This window comes from Meriones unguiculatus, chromosome 5, assembly GCF_030254825.1.
Source record: "Meriones unguiculatus strain TT.TT164.6M chromosome 5, Bangor_MerUng_6.1, whole genome shotgun sequence".
Classification (NCBI taxonomy): domain Eukaryota; kingdom Metazoa; phylum Chordata; class Mammalia; order Rodentia; family Muridae; genus Meriones; species Meriones unguiculatus.
Window position 1 is genome coordinate 85,451,892 of NC_083353.1, and position 22,420 is coordinate 85,474,311.

At 41.9% G+C, this 22,420-nt stretch overlaps 1 protein-coding gene across 42 annotated transcripts in view; it reads right to left on the minus strand.

The window, feature by feature from the left end:
- Nucleotides 1–2,426: 2,426 nt before the first annotated feature.
- The window catches only part of Magi1 (membrane associated guanylate kinase, WW and PDZ domain containing 1), a 603,374-nt gene continuing 583,380 nt past the window's right edge, over nucleotides 2,427–22,420 (minus strand). For 9 of the 42 annotated variants that reach the window (XM_060383791.1, XM_060383782.1, XM_060383784.1 and 6 more), the window contains 6 exons: nucleotides 20,260–20,463; nucleotides 13,173–13,266; nucleotides 12,952–13,015; nucleotides 11,888–12,031; nucleotides 9,875–10,013; nucleotides 2,427–5,967 (listed from right to left, as the gene is read on the minus strand). In XM_060383791.1, the coding sequence (XP_060239774.1) occupies nucleotides 5,219–5,967; nucleotides 9,875–10,013; nucleotides 11,888–12,031; nucleotides 12,952–13,015; nucleotides 13,173–13,266; nucleotides 20,260–20,463 (1,394 nt within the window). In that variant the 3' untranslated portion in view covers nucleotides 2,427–5,218. Of the gene's footprint in view, nucleotides 5,968–7,734; nucleotides 7,824–8,412; nucleotides 10,014–11,887; nucleotides 12,032–12,951; nucleotides 13,016–13,172; nucleotides 13,267–20,259; nucleotides 20,464–22,420 lie in introns of those variants that run through there. The other 33 variants (XM_060383794.1, XM_060383789.1, XM_060383797.1 and 30 more) reach the window with 17 other exon arrangements.

Here is a 22,420-nt window from a genome sequence, read left to right on the forward strand (position 1 = left end):
AAGTACCACATGATACAGGTCAACCCAAACAGTAAAAGGTGAAAATGAGGCTTACGGGTTCTGACACTACATGGAGTAAGGTGTGGATTTGCAAGATTCAAGAAAATGATAAATTGCCTGGGTACAGAATTCAACAGGGTTTTTACATGTATTATAAAGGTACACTGAATAGAAGTAATGAATGTGCAGCTGGAAAAAAAAAAAGAACTTTTAGTCAGTGAATGAGCCTGGACGCAGGCAGACTGGCTCTTGGAGTCTCTTGAGATCCGTGGTAACATGGCATTTGAGAGCACCAGTGTCTAAGAGCCCCCGCCCTCCTCCTTCAGACTGTGGGTCACGATGCCATGAGATCAACTTTCTCAAGCTTAAACCCAAACTTGGCCACATTTCCTTTCCTGAGACATGCAACCCAGGAGAGATTCTGTAAACACTTCCAGCGGTGTTCTGCTGAGGTTGGAAAATGGGAACAAGCCTAGCCAAGCCCTTCCAGTTGGGTCACAATTTAGCCTTAACCTCCATCCACCTCAGCCTGCACTGTGCTCCTTAGGTCACCAGATGAGTCCTTTTCTTGTGTTCTATCCAATTGCCACTTTCCTCAAGCTGGTTAGACCCCCTAAGTCACTAGCACAGAGCCCCGGGCCTCTATGTGTTGTCTTTTGTGCACTTCCTCCTCTACGAGCCAGCTCTAAGCTCTCCCTACCAAGGAAGTAGCCTTACTTGGTAGAGCTGGTTATCAATAGATGTATGCCCAACTAACAGTCTTTGGGAAGCACGTTGGGTTTTTAAGCCTGCACAAATTAGTAGACATTCCATTTTCTCTTCAATTCTATGATTCTGAGATCAAAGATGATTTAGTCACAGAAACAAACTATCAGTGCTTATTGGTGAGATGTCTGTAGTTGCAGGCCATGCAGACCAGGCCCAGACATACTACAACAAACTTTCTAGCTGAATGTAGGCCATTGTATGCTACATCAGGGAACATACTGCAGAACGAAACAGTTAATTCCATCTGGCTAAACTCTTAAGTGCTTTGGATTTAGTCAACAACCAATACCTGGACCAATTAAGTCCTACTATAACTCTTAGGCTCCTAGTGATGATCTCAATGCATAGAGGCTTGTCAAAATGCCCTGTATTGGCTCATCACTCCAATACCTACCCCAAGTAATTACGTTGGGAGCTTTTGTTCTTCCCTCCTTGGAGCTTATGATCTATACTGTAAAAGCACTCCCAGGGGACTGTACCAGTCATGCTGCTGGTGTTGCCTTATAATCAGAGAATCTGAAAGGCACAGGCCTTTCAAGAATAATCGCAGAGCATCAAGCAGGTAGACTCTGCTTGGCCACCAGCAGGAAAGTCCTGAGAGCTGTGATTGAGTTTCAGGACATTCTTTTCACTGTGGGCATTTACAGCACTTTGGACACAAAGGCTTTACACATAGCGTCAATTGTTAAGCTGGGGACCGCTGCTAGATACCATCTTCAAAGAAGAGATACTAAAGAAGCAATGTCCATAATTACCATGTTGGTGAAGAAAATAAAGCATAAAAAGCAGTGAAAAAAAAAGCAAAAGGAGCTGGGCTGTGGGAAGCCTTACTATTCTACACAATGCCCTCTTTGAAGCTGCCGGTACTTAGGCTCCTTAGGAAAAATTCCAGCCACCATGTCACAACAAACTGAACATGGAAGGAAACTGGATAGCTGAAGCTCCATGATCAGCTCAGATGCATGCTAACCACCTACTAGCTTTCTGTGTGACTGGGAGTATAATTGCAACCTATGTATGGCTCACATCATGTTCTAAGACTGATTTCCTGTCTCAAAACAGCATTTTGGTTATACATGTCAATGTGAGTTCATCACACGTGTCTTTAGCACACCTGCATGGCTTGCTGGTTTTATAGCCAAGGAAAGTGCTAGCTGCAGGTGGCGTCACTTCCTGAGGGTCTGTCTGCTTGCCAGCTGCGTTCTGAGCACTTTGCACTCATTCTGACCAACTCTATGAGGTATGCTCCTTCAGAAGTGAGGAAGGGCATCAAGAGATTAAGGAAGCCTCCTGGCCAGGCAGCATACCCTTAAGAAGTGACTCGACTCTTTACTCTCAGGAATCTGTAACTAGGTGTCTGCACTATAGTTCATGTGCACACAAGTTAGCAAAGGATCTTGCTAGGTGCCCAGTTCGACTCTGGAGGTCTGGAGCGGGGTCTGAGATTTTATGCTCCCAATAAGCCTCTCAGTAACAATGAGGGAGCTAGGTCATATGCTACTCCTTGAATAGTAAGGCACTTTTCCAGAGAAGAAGAACCCTTTTCATTGAAAGAGTGGTATTTCAAGAATTGCAATCATGTGCCCTCAAGTGACTAGTTCACCCAGATACATTTGAGACCACATTGAGACAAAGAAGATACCAATCCAGAAGCAATAGTGGGTATGGAATGCATACACTTCCATGTATTTTTACAGTAAAAATGCATTAAAAAAATCTTTCACAAAAGAAACTTAAAAAATACAAGTAGGCTACTGAGCGCCACCCGCCCAAACATTCTTTCAGGCATCACTTCTGTCATGGAAGGGGACAATCCTAAATGGTTTGATTTGATCATACAAAGTACTCATCCATCAGCTCTCATCAGCACTCTTACGTGAGGTGAAAGGTTAGGGAAGGAGGCTCACAGGAATCAGTTTCAAAAGGTTACAGCAGACTGAAGAGAATTCGATTTTTCGGCTTAATGTATATAGGTCCCTGTACAGTGCAATACTTTCAAACCAAATCTGATGCATGGAATTAAGGTGAAATTGCCACAGTGAGAGTCCTCAGATATGGAGCCAGGCTCAATTGGGCAGCACTGGCTTTAAATGCCCAAGACCATTTCTTAAGAGACAAGACATCATGAAGTTTACTTCAGGATGCTCTCCAAAAATCAACCTAGACTTTTTTTTTTTTTAACTTGTTTAAAACCCACAGACCATGATCAAGAGAATGAATCCACCACTTAACATCATGGGCTATGCTAGAACTACTGAGAAAAAGCCTAGCCCACAGAGCCTCAAGAGTAATACCTCAGGAAACTGATGAAACAAACATCACCACCCAGTGTCATCTTCCTCAGCATTAGTACTATTGTCAGCATATGCATTATAGGGAAAACTCTGATGAAAAAAAGTAACAACCACAGACTCCCCGCCCCCTTTAGCTACAGCATGTGTATTGTGTTTGATTCAGGAAAAGAAGCTGGATAAATGTCCACATAACTATAGCTACTCAGTGTAATGTATAAACCCCTAAGTCAAAAAAAGCTATGAACAATGTAGTATTTATATGTGCATAGTGTTTTATAAAAAGATTGGCCCACACACTGCTTTTCATCAACAAGGAAAGAGCATTAAGCAAGAAATAAATGAGGAACAGAGAATGCAAATGAAGCTTGATTATTCATGAGCAGGTTCTCCACAGAGAAATGATAGCCCCAACTAAAGCTTTAGCGATTACTTATATAGCCTCCAATTTTATAGCAACTTTACATACCTGATTTAGTTTACATTAAAGTATATTCCCAAGAATCAATCTGTTCATATTCAGAAATATAGACACATATCATATTCCTTACAGCTAGACTTTTGTCATAAATTCTCTTTTATACAAAGAAAAAGGCAACAGTTGTTTTATTCTTTTTTTCCAAACAGGCTCTATTAATTACAATTTTAAACTCTACATACAATGATTGGCTGGTTTTCTTTTCTTTTTTTTTTTTTTTGTCTTTTTTTTTCCTCCCCTTCCCTAATACAGTACCACGGAAACAACAGTGATTGACTTGCAAAGTTTTGTGTCTGAATGGAAAATGCAAAACAGTACTACAGAAATACAAATGCACTGTCAGCAGCTGTTTGCTGTCGTGGTCCAACAGGCACAAGCAAACACTTTGGCTCAGCTAGGCAGTAGTCCATCTAAACCACATCTCAGGGTTACAGCTGACCCAGCCACACCTTCCGACGGTTCAGAAAATGGGTCTATTTTAGAGAGAAAAACCATTACATTTTGTTTTCCGTCCCCAAACATAAAGAAGAGTCGTGAGAGCAAAGGTTTCCCAGTAGATCAAGAACCACTGGTGCCATCACTTTCTGCTTTCTCCTTCAATCAATCCTTTAAGACTTGCTCTATGGTTTCAAAGTGCACAATCAGCTATTCTGAGAATAAGCAGCCCCAATGCTCTTTAAATATCTTAAGAGGTTTCCTCTACCAAAGTTCTCTCCTCTGCTCCCATTTGGCAGAAGGCAACCATGGATTTATGCTAAAGAGTGGGGGAGGTCATTCTATGTTGGAGACATGTAAATTTCCCTCATCCCAGAGGCACAAGGTCCTACATTCCATCTACTCAGCTTCATACTGGACCAGACAACCCAGAAGGGGCTTGTCTGTTCCTTCTAGAGGCTCACAGGTTGCACGGGCACTGCTGTAAGTGAGATGTATTCTGTGGTGGGGCCCGATGAACCTGACCATCTGAGCTAAGGCTGTATTTGGTTAATGGCAGCCAATCTTGTTGTTTCTGCACCTTCCTGGGCCAGGGAGAGCACAGACTGTTCTTGGAACCAACTATAACTCCAGATCATAAAGTTTCTTAGCGCTGCGCACTGTAGTCATAAATATCCTTCATTTGCAGTAGTATTCTTGTCACACAGTTTGCTGAATTTTAGGCTCACTGGCCACTCTAATCCATCCTAAAAGATCCTCAGTTTGTACAAGTAGAAGTTCGACTTTTTTTGCGTTCTGCTTTTCAGAAAAACAGGGGTTTACAGTACAGCACTACAACACTTCTTAACAGTTTATATTGAGTTAAATTTAATTGCATGTACTTATAAGACATGACCAACAGCCCCATTTATCTAGGAGAGAAAGAGCTTGCCCCAAAGAGGAACAATTCTATAGCTTGTGAAGAAACAAAATGTATATCCCTTTGGGCCAGTTTTTTGGCAAATAATTTTCAAAAAAAAAAAAGTATGCATTTAAAAATACTTTCTTTAATATTATACATCAGGCACAAGACTTTTCATATATATTTTTTCTTATAAGACTTGAGATGCATAAAATATCCGTTACTATTCATAGGACTAGCAGGTGTCAGATGCCTTCTCTCAGGTAAGAAACTAAATTATTTCATGTTTGCGACCTTCCTCTTAGAACCTTTGACACGGTAAAGGTTACGACGCTACTCTGAGTCTCAGATGCTGAGGTCGGTGCTACATTCTTTGTAAGGTCGCCTTCTCTGCTCTTGGGGGTTCCTGGGGCTTCTCCCTGCTTCTGCCTTCAGAGCAGCCTCCTCCCTTTCTCGGTGGCCAACCTTGTCGTTCCTTTTGTCTAGCGACCGCTCTCGCCTGCGCTCAGGGGACCTGGCCCTCCTCCTGTCGGTGGACTTGGCTCTCCTCTCGGGCGACCCCCCTCTTCGGCGCTCTGGGGACCGTCTCTGATCCAGGAGTCTTTCCAGGGACCTCCGCCGGCGGCTTGGAGAGCTGTCTCTTCTCCGGGTGGGTGACCTCTCTCGCTTCCTCTCAGGGGACATCTCCCTCCTCTTCTCATGCTTCTCCCTCCTTTCCAAAGTGTTGTCTGCGCTGCGGGTGCCTTCCCTGCGCTTCTCCGGAGACCTCCTCTTGGGGCCGTTGGTGGCTGTCCGCTCTGGCTGTGCCTCTCTCCAGGCCTCGGGTGGCCGGTCTTTGGGCCGGCAGGCCCCACTGTCGGGTTTTCTAGAAGTTCCATTCCAGGTGTGGTGTTCATTGGGTGGTTTGCTGTGCTCCCTGTGGCCTTTTGGATCCTTCGTGTGTGCCCGCTTTTCCCCGTGCTGTGATGATGTGTGAAGATCGGGTGGGTAACTGGACTCCAAGGCTGGATGCGGTCTCCGGTCTGGCGGCCCTGGCCTCACTTCCGGAACACCTTGTGCACCGGTGGAGGGGCCGTTCCGGTCGCTGCTGGGGTCTGTGTTGGGAAGAGAAAGAACAACAGTTTAACAAAAAGGACCCGCGGCTCCTGGCCCTGTTCCCTCCCACACTTGACTCATTAGTCACAACAAACAAACAACTGTTAAAGCAGTCAGAATCAAAGCCAACTGAATCTTGGTTAATTTAAGTATTACTGCAACTAGTTAGGATTCAAAACTAGCTCTGTGGCTCTCTACGTCTCACTCTCTATTCCCCATACCCTGAAGACAGACCATCGGAGAAATAAATGTTTCTAGCCTTTAAAGGCAGAACTGCCGGAGTCTGTCTAGAGGTACCAGAACTACCTCACCTGACCCGCACCTGCTTTTCCTTGGCCATCCATCAGCCATCTCCCCACGTATGCCTTTCTTCTATTCCCCCGATTGATACTCTTATTTAAAGAATACTCTAAATTGATTGACATTAAACTAAAACACGGACCTAAATGGTCACACGGAAAGCTTTCTGGGGGTTAGAATGACTTGCTGGCTTATTTGGGTGGTGACCTAATAGCAGGAGGACAAGCCATTGAGGATCTTGCACGTTATATCATATAAAAACATATTTTAAAAATGATTCAGGGTATTGGGCAAGGGGGATTATCTAGGCAACACATTGGACAGATTTTAATTGTCAAATGTGACACCTGCTTGAAGGTCCATTAAATTACTTCTTTTACATTTAACCATTTTATCTTCTCTTGAGGAAATTAAAAAAAGAACTGTATTTGAAAGAGCTTTCTGACATAAAAGTTAGGGCTATAGGCTGTTAAGGTGCACATATGAAATTAGTTGGGACTTTATAAAATCTTTAAGATTAAAAAGCACCTTTCTTTATGATGTGAGAAGAAAGAGCTGTGAAGCCATCAGACTGCTTCTATTTCATGTAGGCATCTACAGATCTAAATGCTGGACAGCCCATGACAAGTCCAATTTAGCATTAAACTATCTGAATGGACACTGGAACCATTTAAGGCAGCATCTTGAATTTATGAGAGGCTATGCAAAGCAAGATGTTTTGTTGTTAATGAGAAAGCCATCAAGTTTTAGGTGTCTGAGAGGTACTGCAACATGGGATATAGGACTTTAAAAACATCTTCCATGAGACATCCAGGCCAACAGTAATCAAATGGTCTGTCTCATGAATGATCTCTCCAAACCCAGGACAAGCTCAACAAAGGTAGGGATATAGCTTAGAGCATGAGTCCTTACTGTCTTGCTTTTTGTGGGGGAGGGGGAAGGGAGGAAACTAACATTTTGGGTCAAGCAATCTTTAACTTTGTCACTGTGGTGTAAAAATATTTTTTTAAAGATGTGTGTGCTATATGCCAATAAAACTTTATTTGCAAAACAGGCTATGACCAGAATTTGGTCCATGGGCTGGAGTTTGCTAAGGGATACCTGAATAGCCAGGAAATCAGGAAATCTCTTCTTCCTATCTGGCAAAGCCTTATCCACCAGGGAAGAGCTCCATAATGAGGCTCATTCTTTCTAAATGTTGGGCGTGCTACTACGACAAAGAAAAAAAATCATTCCACACTGGGGGAGGGACACTTGGCTAGCTATTGTAAATCTAACCTAGATTCTTCCTTGTAGTCTTAAGACAGGGAGAGCAACACTTGAACAGGGTCAGCCATGTACTTACAATTCAAAGAACGCAGGGTGCTCAGAATGAATTGCCAAACATATCAAAATAGAGCTAAGCAGAAGCAATGAGGAAATTAGGCCACAGCACAGAAACACCTAGTATTGATTGAGCTACAAACCGTAGTTTGATTATGGCCCATAAGGTAGAAGCAAGCCTCCCCGAGCTTTTCATTTCTCATACATGCAGCGATATTAGGAGGTATCATCGCTGTAGGAGGGAGGGCCCAGCACCAAGAACAGTCAGAGAGAAGGAGAGAGAGAGAAAGAGAAAAAGTTGAACATTTAGATTCCCTATAACAAGAAAGAGAGAAAAAAAAAATCTTCATTTGTTAGCACAGGGCAAAGAGAGTTTATTTGTCCAGTCAGACAGTCTGAGGCGGCACTAAAGGCCGCGGGGACTGCAATCAGAACAATAACGCTTTTAGATAGCCAGGAGATGACTCGGAAACCCAGATGGTGATGCATCCTTTTTTTGTTTCGTGGTTTGTTTGTTTGTTTTTCAAACAACTGGAACAATGACAGGCTGGCATAGGAGAGCATTAACAATAAACAACAAAAGAACAAAGTCCCCTCCCACCCCCCAATACCGCGGCAGATAAATTAAGTACAAAAAACTCATTACAAAAATAGCCTCACAGAGAAGCAGGTTCCAGTCAAGTCAGAAAAATATTGGAACTTAACATATTATAACCCATTTGTAACTCTAATCAATAGAATTAGAGAGATTTAGTCCAAATGACGCATGGAAACATTACAGTAGCATAACCCCGGCACGTTCAACCCTTTGTGGAAAACCATGTATTTCAATGATCTTTATTTTTAGCCCAAAGAACATTTGTTAGTGTTGGATTTTCATCCTCAGTGCAACAGACATAGGTTTGGAGAAGATACACAGGTTACTGACGGTGACTCTCAAATGAGATAGCACATCCAACAGAAGCGTAGGGAAGACAGAAAAGGGAGACACGTTACACAGTTTCAGTGGTAATCATACATCTAATGGTCACAAGTTAAGCACAGTGTGCAGCCCTGGCACCCGACGGTGTCAGTACGGTTCCCTCTAATTGGACACCGACCCTCCCCCTGACCTCAGACCCCTCATCCTGGGCACCCATACCAATGCCCAATACCAGGGAAGGCTGCCCTGTGAAGGAGCCACTCTCCTCCTTCAACTATGTCTGAATTGAGCATCTCATTGTGCCCAAAATGCATCTGGGAATTGTGCAGAAAGACGTTCAGAAAAGAGGGCGGTAACAGATAAATCCCGAATAAAGGGGACCAATGTATATGGGGATCTTTCAATCACAGTTTCTATAGAAACTTTTGTAGACCTTTGGTTGGGAAAAAAAGCCCTACATCTAGGGCATAGATTATTTTTTTTTTGTTTTTTGTTTTTTTAAATTTTAAACAAGAATCTCAAATAAATAGGACATAATTATCACAATATACAATATTTTGCCATCAGAACACTAAGCTAGGTAAAGAGCATTGCTGTCTATTCAAACTATGTTTAAAGATACGACAGAGGAACTTTACGTATTACCTGGCTTTCCTCACAGGAAAGGTATAGTAACATGTTTCCCTCATGATGAGCACTGGGAATCTATTTCATCCTGTATCATTTAAAAACATATGGCTAATAGATCAACATTGTTTGCTGTTGTTTGTTTGATAGTGTGGGCTCAGGTGGTCTGATTTGGGGTAAAAGACCAGTTGAGATGGACAGAGAACTGTCATATACAGAGTCTAAACAAAGTGAGCAAAGCCCCACCCCAAACTCTCAAAACTTCACGCCTCTTAAGAGTAACAACAAAACAAAACAAAATAAAAACAAAACAGAGCAAAACAAACAAAGAAAAAACCCAACTAGATATTGTGCCTCAACATGAGTCAGGAAACCTGCTTCTTTAAAGGATTGTGTAGTCATTTGTGCTAACAATTGGATCTGAGAAACAGTTTGGCACAGTTCGAACAAACATTCCTTCGCTCTTGGTCGGACCAGACAGAACGTTCTCTCTGATTATCAGAAAGGGGGCTCTCAAGGTCTTGTCTTAGGCCACGCCCCAGTCCATGTAAGCAAGCAAAAGGATGAAATGTGTAGAGATTTCAGAACAAGCGAGGCAGATAACCACATGGTGCAAGAGGCTGGTAAGACACTGGTGAATAGGGAAACAAAAAGGACTTTCCTGCTGCCGTTCTGGAGACAAACTCATGGAGTCATGCCAGGGAAGGAGGGGAGGTTTTCATAGTTTGACCCACCATATTCTGGGACTGAGCCGTCTCCCCGCCTCAGGAACAGACGAACTCTGCGGCCACCATTCTTAATCAGTTCTATGGCCCGAGAATGTTTCATGTTTTTGGTGGTCTCACCATTGATCTCTAGAATTTCATCACCAATCTGCCAAAGCGAGAGACAAAGGGAAATGGTCACGCCAGGTTTTCATAAGCTGTGGAAGTCTTTGTGACTTAAAAATTCTTCCCCTCATTGATTTCCCACATACACATTAGGCATATTTTTTTCCCCTGTTGCTCAGGATGTAGCAGTGAAAACCACATGGCAATTAGATTCTAATGAGGAAAGGCAATTACTAGGAACACTATACTAGTTGTACATTACATACTGTTACAGGCTAAAGCAAGAGAGCTGCAAGTAGAAAATGAGTTACTGAGGAGGGTGCAGCAGCACGGCCTCCACTGAGAGTCTCACCCCATGTAGCGATACTTGTGTGCAATCACCTTTCCTCTGGATGTAGGTTAGAACTAGAGATGTACTTCAAATCAAAAGAATAAGGCAAACACGATAGGATGTTGGCTCAAAGAGTTACAGAATAATGCTGCCTTCTGTCTTTCCTACCCTCATTTGCTTTCTCATTCACTCACTCAGAGGGGGCCTGCTGTGGTGAGTGTGATCCCCAAAGGCTCCATGTTGAATCAAGACGTGGGTGTGATGCTCTTGATCAGTGGTGGAATAAAAGGACAACCGAGGGCATGTCCTTGAAGGGAAAGCAGCCCTGTTCCTTTCACTCTGTTTCTTATTTCCCGTGAGGTAGTTTTGCTACTCCACGCATCCTTCCTCCTCACCATAACATTCTGCCTTCCAAACAGTCCTCAAAACCAGAACTAAAACCTGAGACTGTGAGACACAGTAGACTTTTCTTCATTTAGGCTTATATTTGCAGGCATCTGGTTCCGAAATCTGACCAACGGATCACCTATGGAGTTCCATGATAAGAAAATGAGAGAAGACTCCAGCTACAGGCTCTAGGCACCAAATCCTGAAAACAACCACATCAATGAGCTCAGAGGAAAAAACCTTCCACAGAAGGGTCTTGAGAGACCAAAGACCCGCCTAGGCGCCATGCAAAAATAGAGTGAACAAACCAGGCCAGAATCTGACTCACATACAGCTTATGCTCTAGAAGGAAGAAGAGGCAAAGTACTGGCTGGTGAATCTAAGCCATGACCTTGTAATCTATCTCACATTGCCCTTCAACCTCCTGCAGCTCAGTTCTTCAATCATCTAATCCGCTTGGAGGACGCACGGGAGATCACTCTACATTTATCCACAGTAACAAACACTGAATAGCTCAGCAGAACCACAGGGCCCTGTGTATGTGCTTTTTCAAAATCTCAGGCGAGGTATGCCCAACCTGAGGGCACTTATGGCTGAGGGTGGCTATAAATGTGGCCCAGCATAAAGCTGTAAACTTACTCAAAACTTTGTGATATTAATTTTTGACAATTTTTAAAACTTGGTTTTGCAGTTCTGGAATGTGTATCATCAGTTTGGTAGATGACAGTGTTGTTACACAACTTCAAGAGGTTTGACATATCTATAGCAACTCTCCGTGGCAGTGCTGTGGAACTACTGTCCCTATGCTTGGGGTCTAGGTTTCACTGGGAATCTCTGCAGCTAAGGAAGGCAGCTGCTGACCAGCTAGAGAAGAAATGAGCTCTCAGAATCTACACGGCTGTGCAGATTTCCTGCCTTCTGCGTGCCCTGCACTATCCAGGTCCTTGTGATACGAGGTGCCTACCAGAAGAGGTAAAGCACAAGATTGATGGGAATGGCACTCAGAAAACACCTACTTACTACACTTGGAGTAAAGTATGATCCTCAAGATTCAGCTAACTTAGTAGCTGAAACTAAGTATGCTTTAGAAAGAAATACATGGCAAAAGCCACACATTCACTGTCCTGAATGCCGTGGGAATGTCACGAAGTGACCACGCAGGATATACTTACAACCACCGCAGCCTCCTCTCTACTTACCCTCATCTTTCCACATCTTTCTGCAGGACCATCCTCTGCTAAGCGCAGAACATAGAGATCCATATTATACTCTCGTCCCCCTCGAAGACTAAAGCCAAATCCCTTGGCTCCTCTTTCCAATTCCACAGTGTAAAAATCTTGCTCCTATTTGAAGAAATTAAATGAAATCATTCTAGGGGAACTTAGACCCACACCCATTTGTCTTAGTGACTTTGCAAAGAGGCAGAGATTCTATCTGCAAACCCTGGCTCAAGTGATTCTTGTTTATTAATCATCTCCATTAACCTTCGTTCCTCTGAGGAGTTAGGAATCCGGAATCTGTGAACATTCACGAGCATGCCTGTGCCCATGCATGCCTTGACACCGCTCAGTCAGTAGGGCTGCAGTTTACATTTGAGGCAGGAAAACTTTCCAATGTGTAAGACCCCTCCCACCCTAGAGGCTGCTGTGTTGCTAGACCCTCTCCCTGCACCTGATAAATGCTAGCCGTGCCTATAAATGAGGGCCCAGTTACCATGCTGTTCGGGGAAGATCATGAATAACTATGGAAGGCTTCAAGACGGAGAAGGCAAGCAAAAACCAAACCAAACAAAACAAACAAAACAAATTTTGTATCACCCATGTTTCTCAAATGTGCATTCCTCACTGTTATTTGTGCATTTCCAACCTGAGGACAGGACTTGCACTCTAGGGGTCTTATCTGAAATTCACTAGCCAGAGAACTGTCTTATGTAAAAAGACATTTTCTTGTCAGTAACAGGGTTTTGAAAACCCTGAGAAGCGAGACACTGGCTGCCTGTTTCTCTGATCACTGAGTCTCATGACAGCTTTTCTTTCTTCCCCCTTAGAAAAGAGTACCTGGGAATATTTTTCAAAGGCAGTAAAAAGAAGGTGTCATTTTCTAGACAATCAAATAGGAGTGCACACATCTAGTTAAATCGCCTCACAAAAAGATTGTTTATTTTCAAATAAGAGTTCTTTTAAATGTTTTTCATAAAAACAGCTTCAGGACGGTGGAAGGAAATGAGTAAGATGTGGTGAGAAAGAGGAGAAACAGTCCTCACCTGTGTAGCCTGTGGTCCTTTGAACTCAAACTGAGAATCCTGCTTTGGTTTGGTGGTGTTCCTGCTGAAATGAGAGACACAAATATAACAGCAATGCAAGGGGAAAACAAGAAAGAAAAAAAAAATCAAAGTCATTCGGCAGGAGCTGCTTTATCCCTTCAACAATGCCGACGACAACAGTAACAATAACAGCAACTACAAAGACCCAAGCCACATCTGACCTTGTTTCCTGGGTCCCCTGCTGAGAAGGGGCATGGGTGGTGGTGATGGTGGCGATCTTCTCAGCATTAGTCAGCAGTGTGGCATTTGAGGACTCTGGAGGGCAGAGCATAAGGACATGAAAGTCTTAGAGAAGACATGTACCAACTAGGAGGCATGCCGAAGCCCCAGCTCTACAAGACAAGCCTGACTTCCCTGTTCCCATTTCAACTAGATGGCTGAAATTTCTAAACAATCAGTCAATGAACCCTTCCTTGGACCATGTATATCGTGTGACTCTCTCCCCCACCATTCAGGTCCCCACAAATGCAATGTGGCTGACGCAGATGTGCCTGTCCCTGCCATGAAAGGTAGCAGGGGCCATCAAGACACTACACCACACTGGAGCTCAAGAACTTTACAGGGCGGTGATGAATGGCTGTGCTTCATTTTCTTGCAATTTGTCAGCTTTGTTTGGTTGAGTATGCTTGGTTTCCTCATGTGAATACTAAAATCAGAAATGCTGTGCCATCTAGTTAAACACACATAAATAATATCTACTTTCTTCCCCATTGCTTTTAATGGAGCCCAAAGATGGGACTCTTGACAAATCTCATTTAGTATCTCTCATGAAAGATTAATTTTAAAACTTGCATTGGACTAACCAGTGTTTATAAATACAAGTCATATAAATCACGAAGCCACCTTAATGTAATGAATACAATTATATTCGTATGTAAATTGACTTTCTTCATCACTAATCACATTCAAAAGCAACTTCTTTAATCTCTAGAAGTGTAAAGGCTCAGCATCTGAAAATACTCGTGGGTATAACCAGGTTCTGCCCACCCACACGCATATAAAATCTAATCACTTGTTAGCAATGGCTAATCATTCTCTATTTACTAATCACTTACTACTTTTTAATCATTTCTCTATTTAGATCAAGCCAGGGAACAGCTAAACATGAGCAAGTCCTACTTTCAGTATTTATTTTTAAACTGGCTCTGCAACTTAGCGTATATTTGCTAATCAAGAAAATGCTAACTGTGGCTGTGAGGTTTTACTGTTAGCCCGCACATGTCCACTTAATTCATGCAGCCCCTTGGAAACTCAAAGTTGACACAAGCAGTTTAGCATGCGCTGAGTACAAATATCTATCAGGTACTATACGGTTTCTATGGGAAAATATTTCAAGTATTCTTAACCTAGAAACCTGGAATTCATCTTTCTCTATTGCATTCTTGGAACAAAAGGCAGCCCACTTATCCTACTGCTGGTGGTCTAGCTTCTGTTTTCATTCCCTCAGTGTGTATTTAGCTTGTATCTAGCTTCCTAGTGCTTTATTTTTTGTTATATACCAAGCTTGAGTTTTGAGATCTGAGACCCAGATTGAAATCATTGCTTTCCCCCTCATTAGTATGAGCCATATTCTTATTTGGTAAAAGGAGCTATATCCCATCTTGTGGATGAAGGGATGGACTAAAGTGTTTCCTAGCCTGCCTGTCACGTATGCTGTGAGATCCTAGTGTACATCTACTCCACCTTTAGGCGTTGCTTCTAGCAAAAACATCTTATTAGTTTCTATGGGAGCTTTCTGAAGTTGTTTAAATTCTCTGCAAAATGGCGAAGTTTAATATAATTCTTTTTATAGTTTCTCCAGTCTAACCCCCAAAACCTATTACTCTTATAGCCGATGTACAAACTCTAACTGGATTCAGATAAAATGCTTCTGTATCACAGTCACATTTCAGGGTAGTGTTCTCTATAATCTTTCCTTAACCAATGTTTCTGTCGATATCAGGGGAAGGGTGTGTGGTCAGTTTGGAACTAATATGTGAAACAAAGCGGAATGTGCCTAGGATCATCTCATAGGCTGTGCTCTGTGTCCTCTGAGGAGGAGGTGGTACTCAAGTTAGCTGGCAGACAGACTGCCCAGTGGTTGCAAGGTCAGACCATGGCGTCACACCATCTTGTTCTGTATTCTAGGCTCTGCAGCTTACCTGATAAGGCTTAAACAAAGCAACGCAGGCATTTGTTGCCTCAGTTTATTCACTTGCACGAGAGGAGCAACAAAAGTCGCTAAGGAAATTGGTGCAATGATTGTAAGTAGAAAATAGAATGGTGCCTGACACACAAATAGTCAAAATGATTAGAACATGTGAGGCACTTATCATTACTACTTATTAGCACTGTTGTTATTAATAATTAAGAGCATATTGGTGAATTTTAATTACTGCTATGAGGAGACTGGAGAAACACTAGCTCATTTACATCATTTCCATACCAGGGCACCAAACCTGGAGAACCGCAGTGATAAGTCTAACCAGTATTTCATAAGACAAGTTCTCTGTGCCAGTACAAGACACAAGAATAGCACATCTTGTCAGTATGACTCAATGGAACATTTAGGACTGGAGGCACTGGTCTTTTAACACCCTTCATATTGCTCACTATCATTCATTGCATAAAGACCATCCAGGCAATTACAAGAATGTTTGCACTATAGTGAAATCACAATTAGGACAACAAGAATGATGTTTCCTTGTCATTAAAGTGATTATAATTGCTGAATGAATTCCTTTAGAATGTTTGTATGTTGTTAGTCGCCAGTGTTTTCTGGGCACATCAAATTCTACTGTCAAGCAGATTTTCTATTTCTGTTGTTTCATGATTTGACGACATATGATAATCATGCACTGCACATATAAATAAAATGCCACAATAATTTCCCTTTAGTTCTTTACTTGCAATGTTTCCCGATACAAATTGCCTGGGTGTTGAAGCTTAACTTTAAACATTTAAAACACATTACTGCTTAATACGCTACTTTGAGTTTGATGAATTTTCCTCATCCTATTGTTTGTCTTCCTATTTAGTTTACAGTGTGCAAAGCACACACTGTACCTTATAGATCCACTATGATAATCACCATTAAATTAGATTCTGATCCCTCCATAAAACATGCAGGTTCAATGAATGTCTCACTTTACAGATGTGGATCTGAAGCACAGAAAAGATAAATAATGCATTCAAGGTTTCCCAGTAGCAAGTGGAGATGGGAATCAAACCCAAGGCTTGGCTCACAGTTCATTTTCAAACTTATTTTGTTTGCATGGGAATTATATTTATAAAAAAAAAATCCCACCCAATTGGTACAAGCCTTTCCAATAAGCAGTGCTTTAATTTTACTACATGAAAACCAGTAACTTCATCAAAGACTATCAATGATTATTTAAGCATACCCTGTGCTGCCTACAGGAATTTACAGGCAACCTTCAGCCTACCAAAATAGTTTAAATAGGCTTCATTTCCAGTATGCTTTTATAATATCAGTACAGTTATACTTCTTTTTCATGAACATTTAAGTCTTCATTTGGAATTAAACCAAGATTACATCTGCCAAAACACTGTCCAACTTTTAAAGATACAGAGATACAGCCAATTATCAAAAATACATTATAGCTCTAGCCCTCAAACAAGATTTCTCCTGTATGGCAAAAGAGGTATTAAAGGGCAGAACCAAGACCACGAGTTTCCCAGTACTCTAACTACTCTAACGGCAGTGGTATGAGGGAGTGTCACACTGCATGTGACTGTCACGACTCTCAGGCAATGAGTAGATTGAGCATCTCAGTGACAAAAATCTAGACAGTGCCTATGCCCTTTATTAAACAGCGTTAATATCTACGTTTGCTCTCCTTGAGGAATGAAGATGGAGAAACTATCCATCACACTTCCTGAAGAGCAAATCCTAGCTCTCAAGACACTGTGGAGGGCTATGCTAAGCCCTTGCTTAGGGCCCTTGCTCATCTACCTCAGGTTTCAGCCTCCCTCTGTGACAAGTGGTTACCATGCTAACCTCGTTCCCAAGCTACTATTCCTCTCTCATGAAATATACATTGAAAAGCCAAGCAAATCAACAAAGGATACAATCTTATTTTTCATAAATACTTTAACACGCAAACACATTTGTAATAAGTATCTGAGAGCCACACCAGAAAACCTGAATCCCATTTATACATGCAAACTGTTGGGAACTTTTTACTATTCTCCTTCTTCTCTCAAGGAAACAACAAAATCTTAATTGCTAAGCTCTGTCTCATCTGTAAGCAAATACTCTGAATAACAGTGAGATGAAATATTAGTTACATTTTAAATCTCGTACACATTTTTATTATCTTGGACTTGATTCCATATTAGCCAAGCTCAGTCAGATTCTACTTTGCCTGATTAAAGTCTTACTCTCACTTAAACTGCACAGGCATTTCTATGCAATACAGGTATGGTTTGGTTCTGAAAATTTAAGTGCAGACTCAGAATCTTCAGTGATCTTCTAGGCCTTTCTAGGCTGTCATTTAGTTACTATCCCTTGTTCATATAGCATGGAAGAGGCCCTCCCTCTACTCTCCTGCCCATCCTGTCTGCTAACATATGAAAGTCAAAAATAAAGAGTGTTGCCCCGCACAAGAGCTGTGAAGGTGCAGGTGATGTCCTGGAGGCTTGTTAGACAGTTGAGAAAGTGGGGAGGGGAGTCAGGGAGACTAAAGAAAGAATAAAGCATCTAATGACAGGAACAGAGGACCAGGCCGCCGGAGCTGAGCAGTTCTTCTAGGGTGGCAGCTCCTGTAATCTCAGTGCTCAAGACACTGAGGCAGGGGTATCTCAAGCTGGAGGCAGCCTGGGCTACACTGTGAGACCCTGTCTCCAGATGAAAACAAAAGCAATAAACAAACTGAAAAAAAAACCCCAAAAAACCCCAAAGATGTGTATTCAGGGGGTGCTTTTAAGCATTGCCCAAATAAAAAATAAGGATCAATGGTCTTTCTGTGTACGCCTAGGGCTTCTGAGACAAGGTATCACTATGGTTAAGAACTCAGCCTCTCTGTAGGTTCTGTAAAATAATGGGTCTTCAGGCTATTTAGTGCAGTAAACATTCAAATCAAACATCTGAGAGAGACCGCAGTTCCCTAAGCCCCAACAGCTCCCCCCTTCGCCCCACAAACCTGTCCTACAGACTATACACAGAGGAAGTGGAGCCAGCAGGTCTTCTACCCCTCAGACAGTAATGGCTGCTCTCTCTTCTTTTTATATGCTTGCAAAATTTAACTCCCTTGCCTCAGGCGTCAGTTTCAGACCCTATAATACAAGAGCATCACCCACCAGGGCCAGCTGTAATTGCCCTCCCCCAGCTCCTGACACACTCACTCAAGTCACTGGCAAAGAGTTTTACTATCATGGCAATGATCTTCTGAGACACCATGGAAAAAAAATCACATCCTTCGGGAATCTATTTTGCCTTAAAAATCAATCCATCAACCAATCAACCAATCTCTACTATGTTGCGTCATCTGTCTACTGTCTTCTAATCAAAGCAGGACACAGAACGTCTTCCTATATATGATGTTTAAGTATTAGTTTTTAAAATTAAGTTGATTCTTGGTATACATGCTGCAGTGTAAGTTGCCTTTCCTGAGTTCAAACTTTGTCCAAGCATCTGCTTTAAGGGGTTACTCCTGCCTCCCTTTTTGAGGCGTTCTCCTTCTCACATCTTGATTGCCCAGCGTGGAGCCAGAAAGTCAATTCCTGTGACCAGTTCTTTGGTTTTTTTTTTTTTTTTTTCAAACATCTCTCCATGACATGTAACCTATTTATATTTGACTCTCTGAACCATTTCTCATTTCTTTGTCTGGCTTCCCTTATCTGTTCCATTTGGAATCTAAAAATCTGCCATTTTTGTGATCACTTTTGTAAATTGCAGTAACTTTCTAGAGAGGCAAATTGGTGAAATGGCTCCTGCATCTGTAAGATGGTAAATCACAAGCCATGCATTTAAAGAAGATGACGTACACAACCACTTAGAGAGATATGTTCTCCTCCATAATTGGCACAGGGTATGTCTATTAGGGAAGAGAAAGTTCTCTGTTCTGAGAATACACAATTTTTAAAGTGTGTCTAGTTTTAAGTGTACTTTTACTGCACAGCATCAGCTCTGCCACTCAACTTTTGAATCATAAGTATCACTCTCTATCAATTACCATATAAAATATTCATTTGAAATAAAATGCCTAATTTTCTAGCTCTATGGCAGTGTTTTTCATTTTGGGAAACACTTGTGTTTTAGAATGTAATTTATTTTAAAGCATGTATAGAAATAATGGGGGAACCAATTAAATGTTTTTGAATTAGTATTAGATTCTTGCTAACTTAAAGCTGGCTCAGGGCGAGCTCAGTGTTCAGGCTTTACATGTGCAAGCAGCCCACTCTTACCAGTATCAGCGCAGCGACTTCATCTTTGCAAATATGAATGCTGGTGTTTTATATCAGGTGGACTTTTCACTGTGGGGCCTGCTCTGTGAACTGTGGAATGTTTGGGAATGCCCTAAGCCTTCTCCCATTGAGGACTCTGTACACATTGCTGGCATGGCCAAATAGCCCTTGGGACTGAACTGCTATTTCTGTAAGATGAAGTATCCAGTCACGTAAACAGGGATACTTCAATTTAATACATATAATCTGTCAAAAATATAGATATCCAATCTTTCTTCGTCCATATCCAAAACCAAGTAGGCTATGGCCTAGAAACTGTTCATTAAATCAAAAGTATTGATATTAAATCTGTTTAAAATTTAATTAAAACAGATTTAAATCTGTTTAAAATTCACGTCTTTTGAACTTATTGGCATTGTTCAGCAACATATTACACTGTTGTTAGGTAGGCTTTGTGATGTCATATTTCAGTGATTGTTTTAAAAAACCCCAAATTTTCAGCTAGACTGTCAGATCATCACTACCCACAGGAAAGAGTTTCCTATAGCTCTGAAAACAAGAAGAGCAAGGTGTGGGGGGGAACAATAAACGGAGAAAGTTGAAGATTTTTCTGGAATTTTTTTTTTTTTTCATCTGCATCAAGATGGGATCACAGGCCGAGAGGATTAATTAGGTCAGAGAGTGAGAGTTTAGTAACAATGGCTCTGGCTCGCTTGATAGACATGTTTAGTTGGGGATGGATAAAGCTGCCTCTATATCAAAATCAAACACTGAATTACATGGACACAAATGGGGGAGGATGAGAGAGAGAAGGGAATGAGAGATAGCAGTATACTTTACCATCCCCGGGGATGATGCGGAGGGTCACTGTGTTGCCCGCTTCTTTGATTAGGTTGACAATGTCAGAATGGGATTTGTTGGTGATGGAGCATCCATTTACTGCCAAGATCCGGTCTCCTACTTTCAGCTTGCCACAGCGGTCGGCAGGGCTCCCCTCAATAATCCGACCTATTTTGTGAGGCATAGCCACACATGCATTGCCTGCTTTGGTACGGAGTTTTAATTTTTTTTTTTTTTAAGTTATGTGGGAACACGGTGAAGGGAGGAAAAAAAGGGTTGAAAAGGGAAAGAGAAGGTTAAGTGTTAATTAATTAAAGCATTAAGCAAATGTTATTAAAGGAGAGTTCTATGCTGATGCTCAAAACATTGGCAATACTCAGGGCGTCTAAAAAGCCACAACCCTGAGACTAGAGCTCAAGGTCACAGTCCTTTCCTGTTTTAAAACGATGGCAAATCCCCAGTTTCTGTCCTTAAAACAATTAGAATCTGGGATATTTGGCAACTTGAGTCTTGAGACCCCAAAATAACTTGGTGGCCGTTGGTTTATTTTGGGGCCGTAAATATAAACCTCAGAGCTGGGATGGATGCTTTTACCCAGTCTGTTCCTGTCACTTCATTTTGCCAACTGTTACTAAAGCTTCTGCCAATGTTTTGTTCTTTCTCCATTTACAAAAATAATCACTGGACTTCTGGTGAGGTTAAGAGTCTGCTAGCATTAAACGCTCAATCTGAAAACGCAAAGTGGACCGACGCCTTTGCTCTCTGTGTGCGCTGATGAAAGCTTTAGGAAAGGGCCTAACTGCAAGAGATGAGCCAGGAAAGCACTGGCACTGACACTTACTGGTCCACTTGGGACCTTTGTTCAATCAGCCCAAGCCCTGAGCTCTCAGGGAGGCCCTGGTGGGCTCATTAGCCCTGATCCTCTAACTGCCCCACGAACAAATTCCCTTAAAGGGACATAGTGAAAATCTAGCACCTACTCATGCTGAGGATAGCAGACCAAAGCTAGCCTCAAGTCATTCCCAGACCTCTTCTTTTAACTGTCTACTTTCTACTCATTGACTTACACCCATATACATACATACATACATACATACACACATATTTGTGTATATGTATGTGTGTATACATATATATATACACATATATATACGGTGTATATATATATAATACGGTGTAACGTATTATATGTTATAACACATTATATTTTAATATGCTATAAATACACACACATATATATTTATTATGTTATAATACATTATAATACGTTATATTATTATTTAAAACAGAATGAAAGGGATCTGCTCTTTTGGGAGGGCTGTTTTTGAGGAGCACTCGAGTATAACCAGGTTTAGTATCATGAATTCCAGTGTGTGTGTGTGTGTGTGTGTGTGTGTGTATGTGTTTTGTTTGTTTTTTGTTCTGTTTTTTGAGATGGTGTTTCACTGTGTAGCCCTGGCTGCCCTGGAACTAGCTCTGTAGACCAGGCTGGCCTTGAACTCACAACAATCTGCCTCCTTCTGTCTTCCAAGTGCCCCAACTGCTTGGCTGATTTCCAACGTTTTATACACAGACTTTTAGAATTTTCTTTCTCAGAACTACCAAAACAGCTCTGTGGTTGAGCCACCTTTTTGGGAATGCTGACAAAATTAAAAGAGGAGACAATAAAGTCACCTCTGCAGATGTCTTCATTATAAGTTTGACTGAAGGAGAAACTATCTGAAAAATACACCTTGATTCCTTTGACTGCGAACAGAGGAGTTGACTGAGTGTCTGTGTCACTAAAATGGAATGCCAAATCCATAGAATTCTAAAGAGCAAGTGTGCTGTCGCTGAATGAGGTGCAGTGGAAATGTGTGTATGGAATTCAAGGTCCTGGAGTCAGTGCAGCGTGGCTCCAAGGACAAACGGCAGCCTGAAGGTCTCAGACAGCAGGCTTGAAGAAAGGCTCTGCAGAGCTTGGCAGTCTCATGCAAGGGGTTAGGCAAAGCGTAATTCGCTGATTGTGAGAACCCAAGGAAAATAACCAAAGAACAAACTGTGAGTGAAAGGAAGCGAGACCCATCATCCAACGCAGAGCCTGTCGTCTAACATACCTGCTTTTTCTTTCTGGAGACTGAGAAGGAGAACTGTGGTAAAACTGAGCACATTATGGGGTACA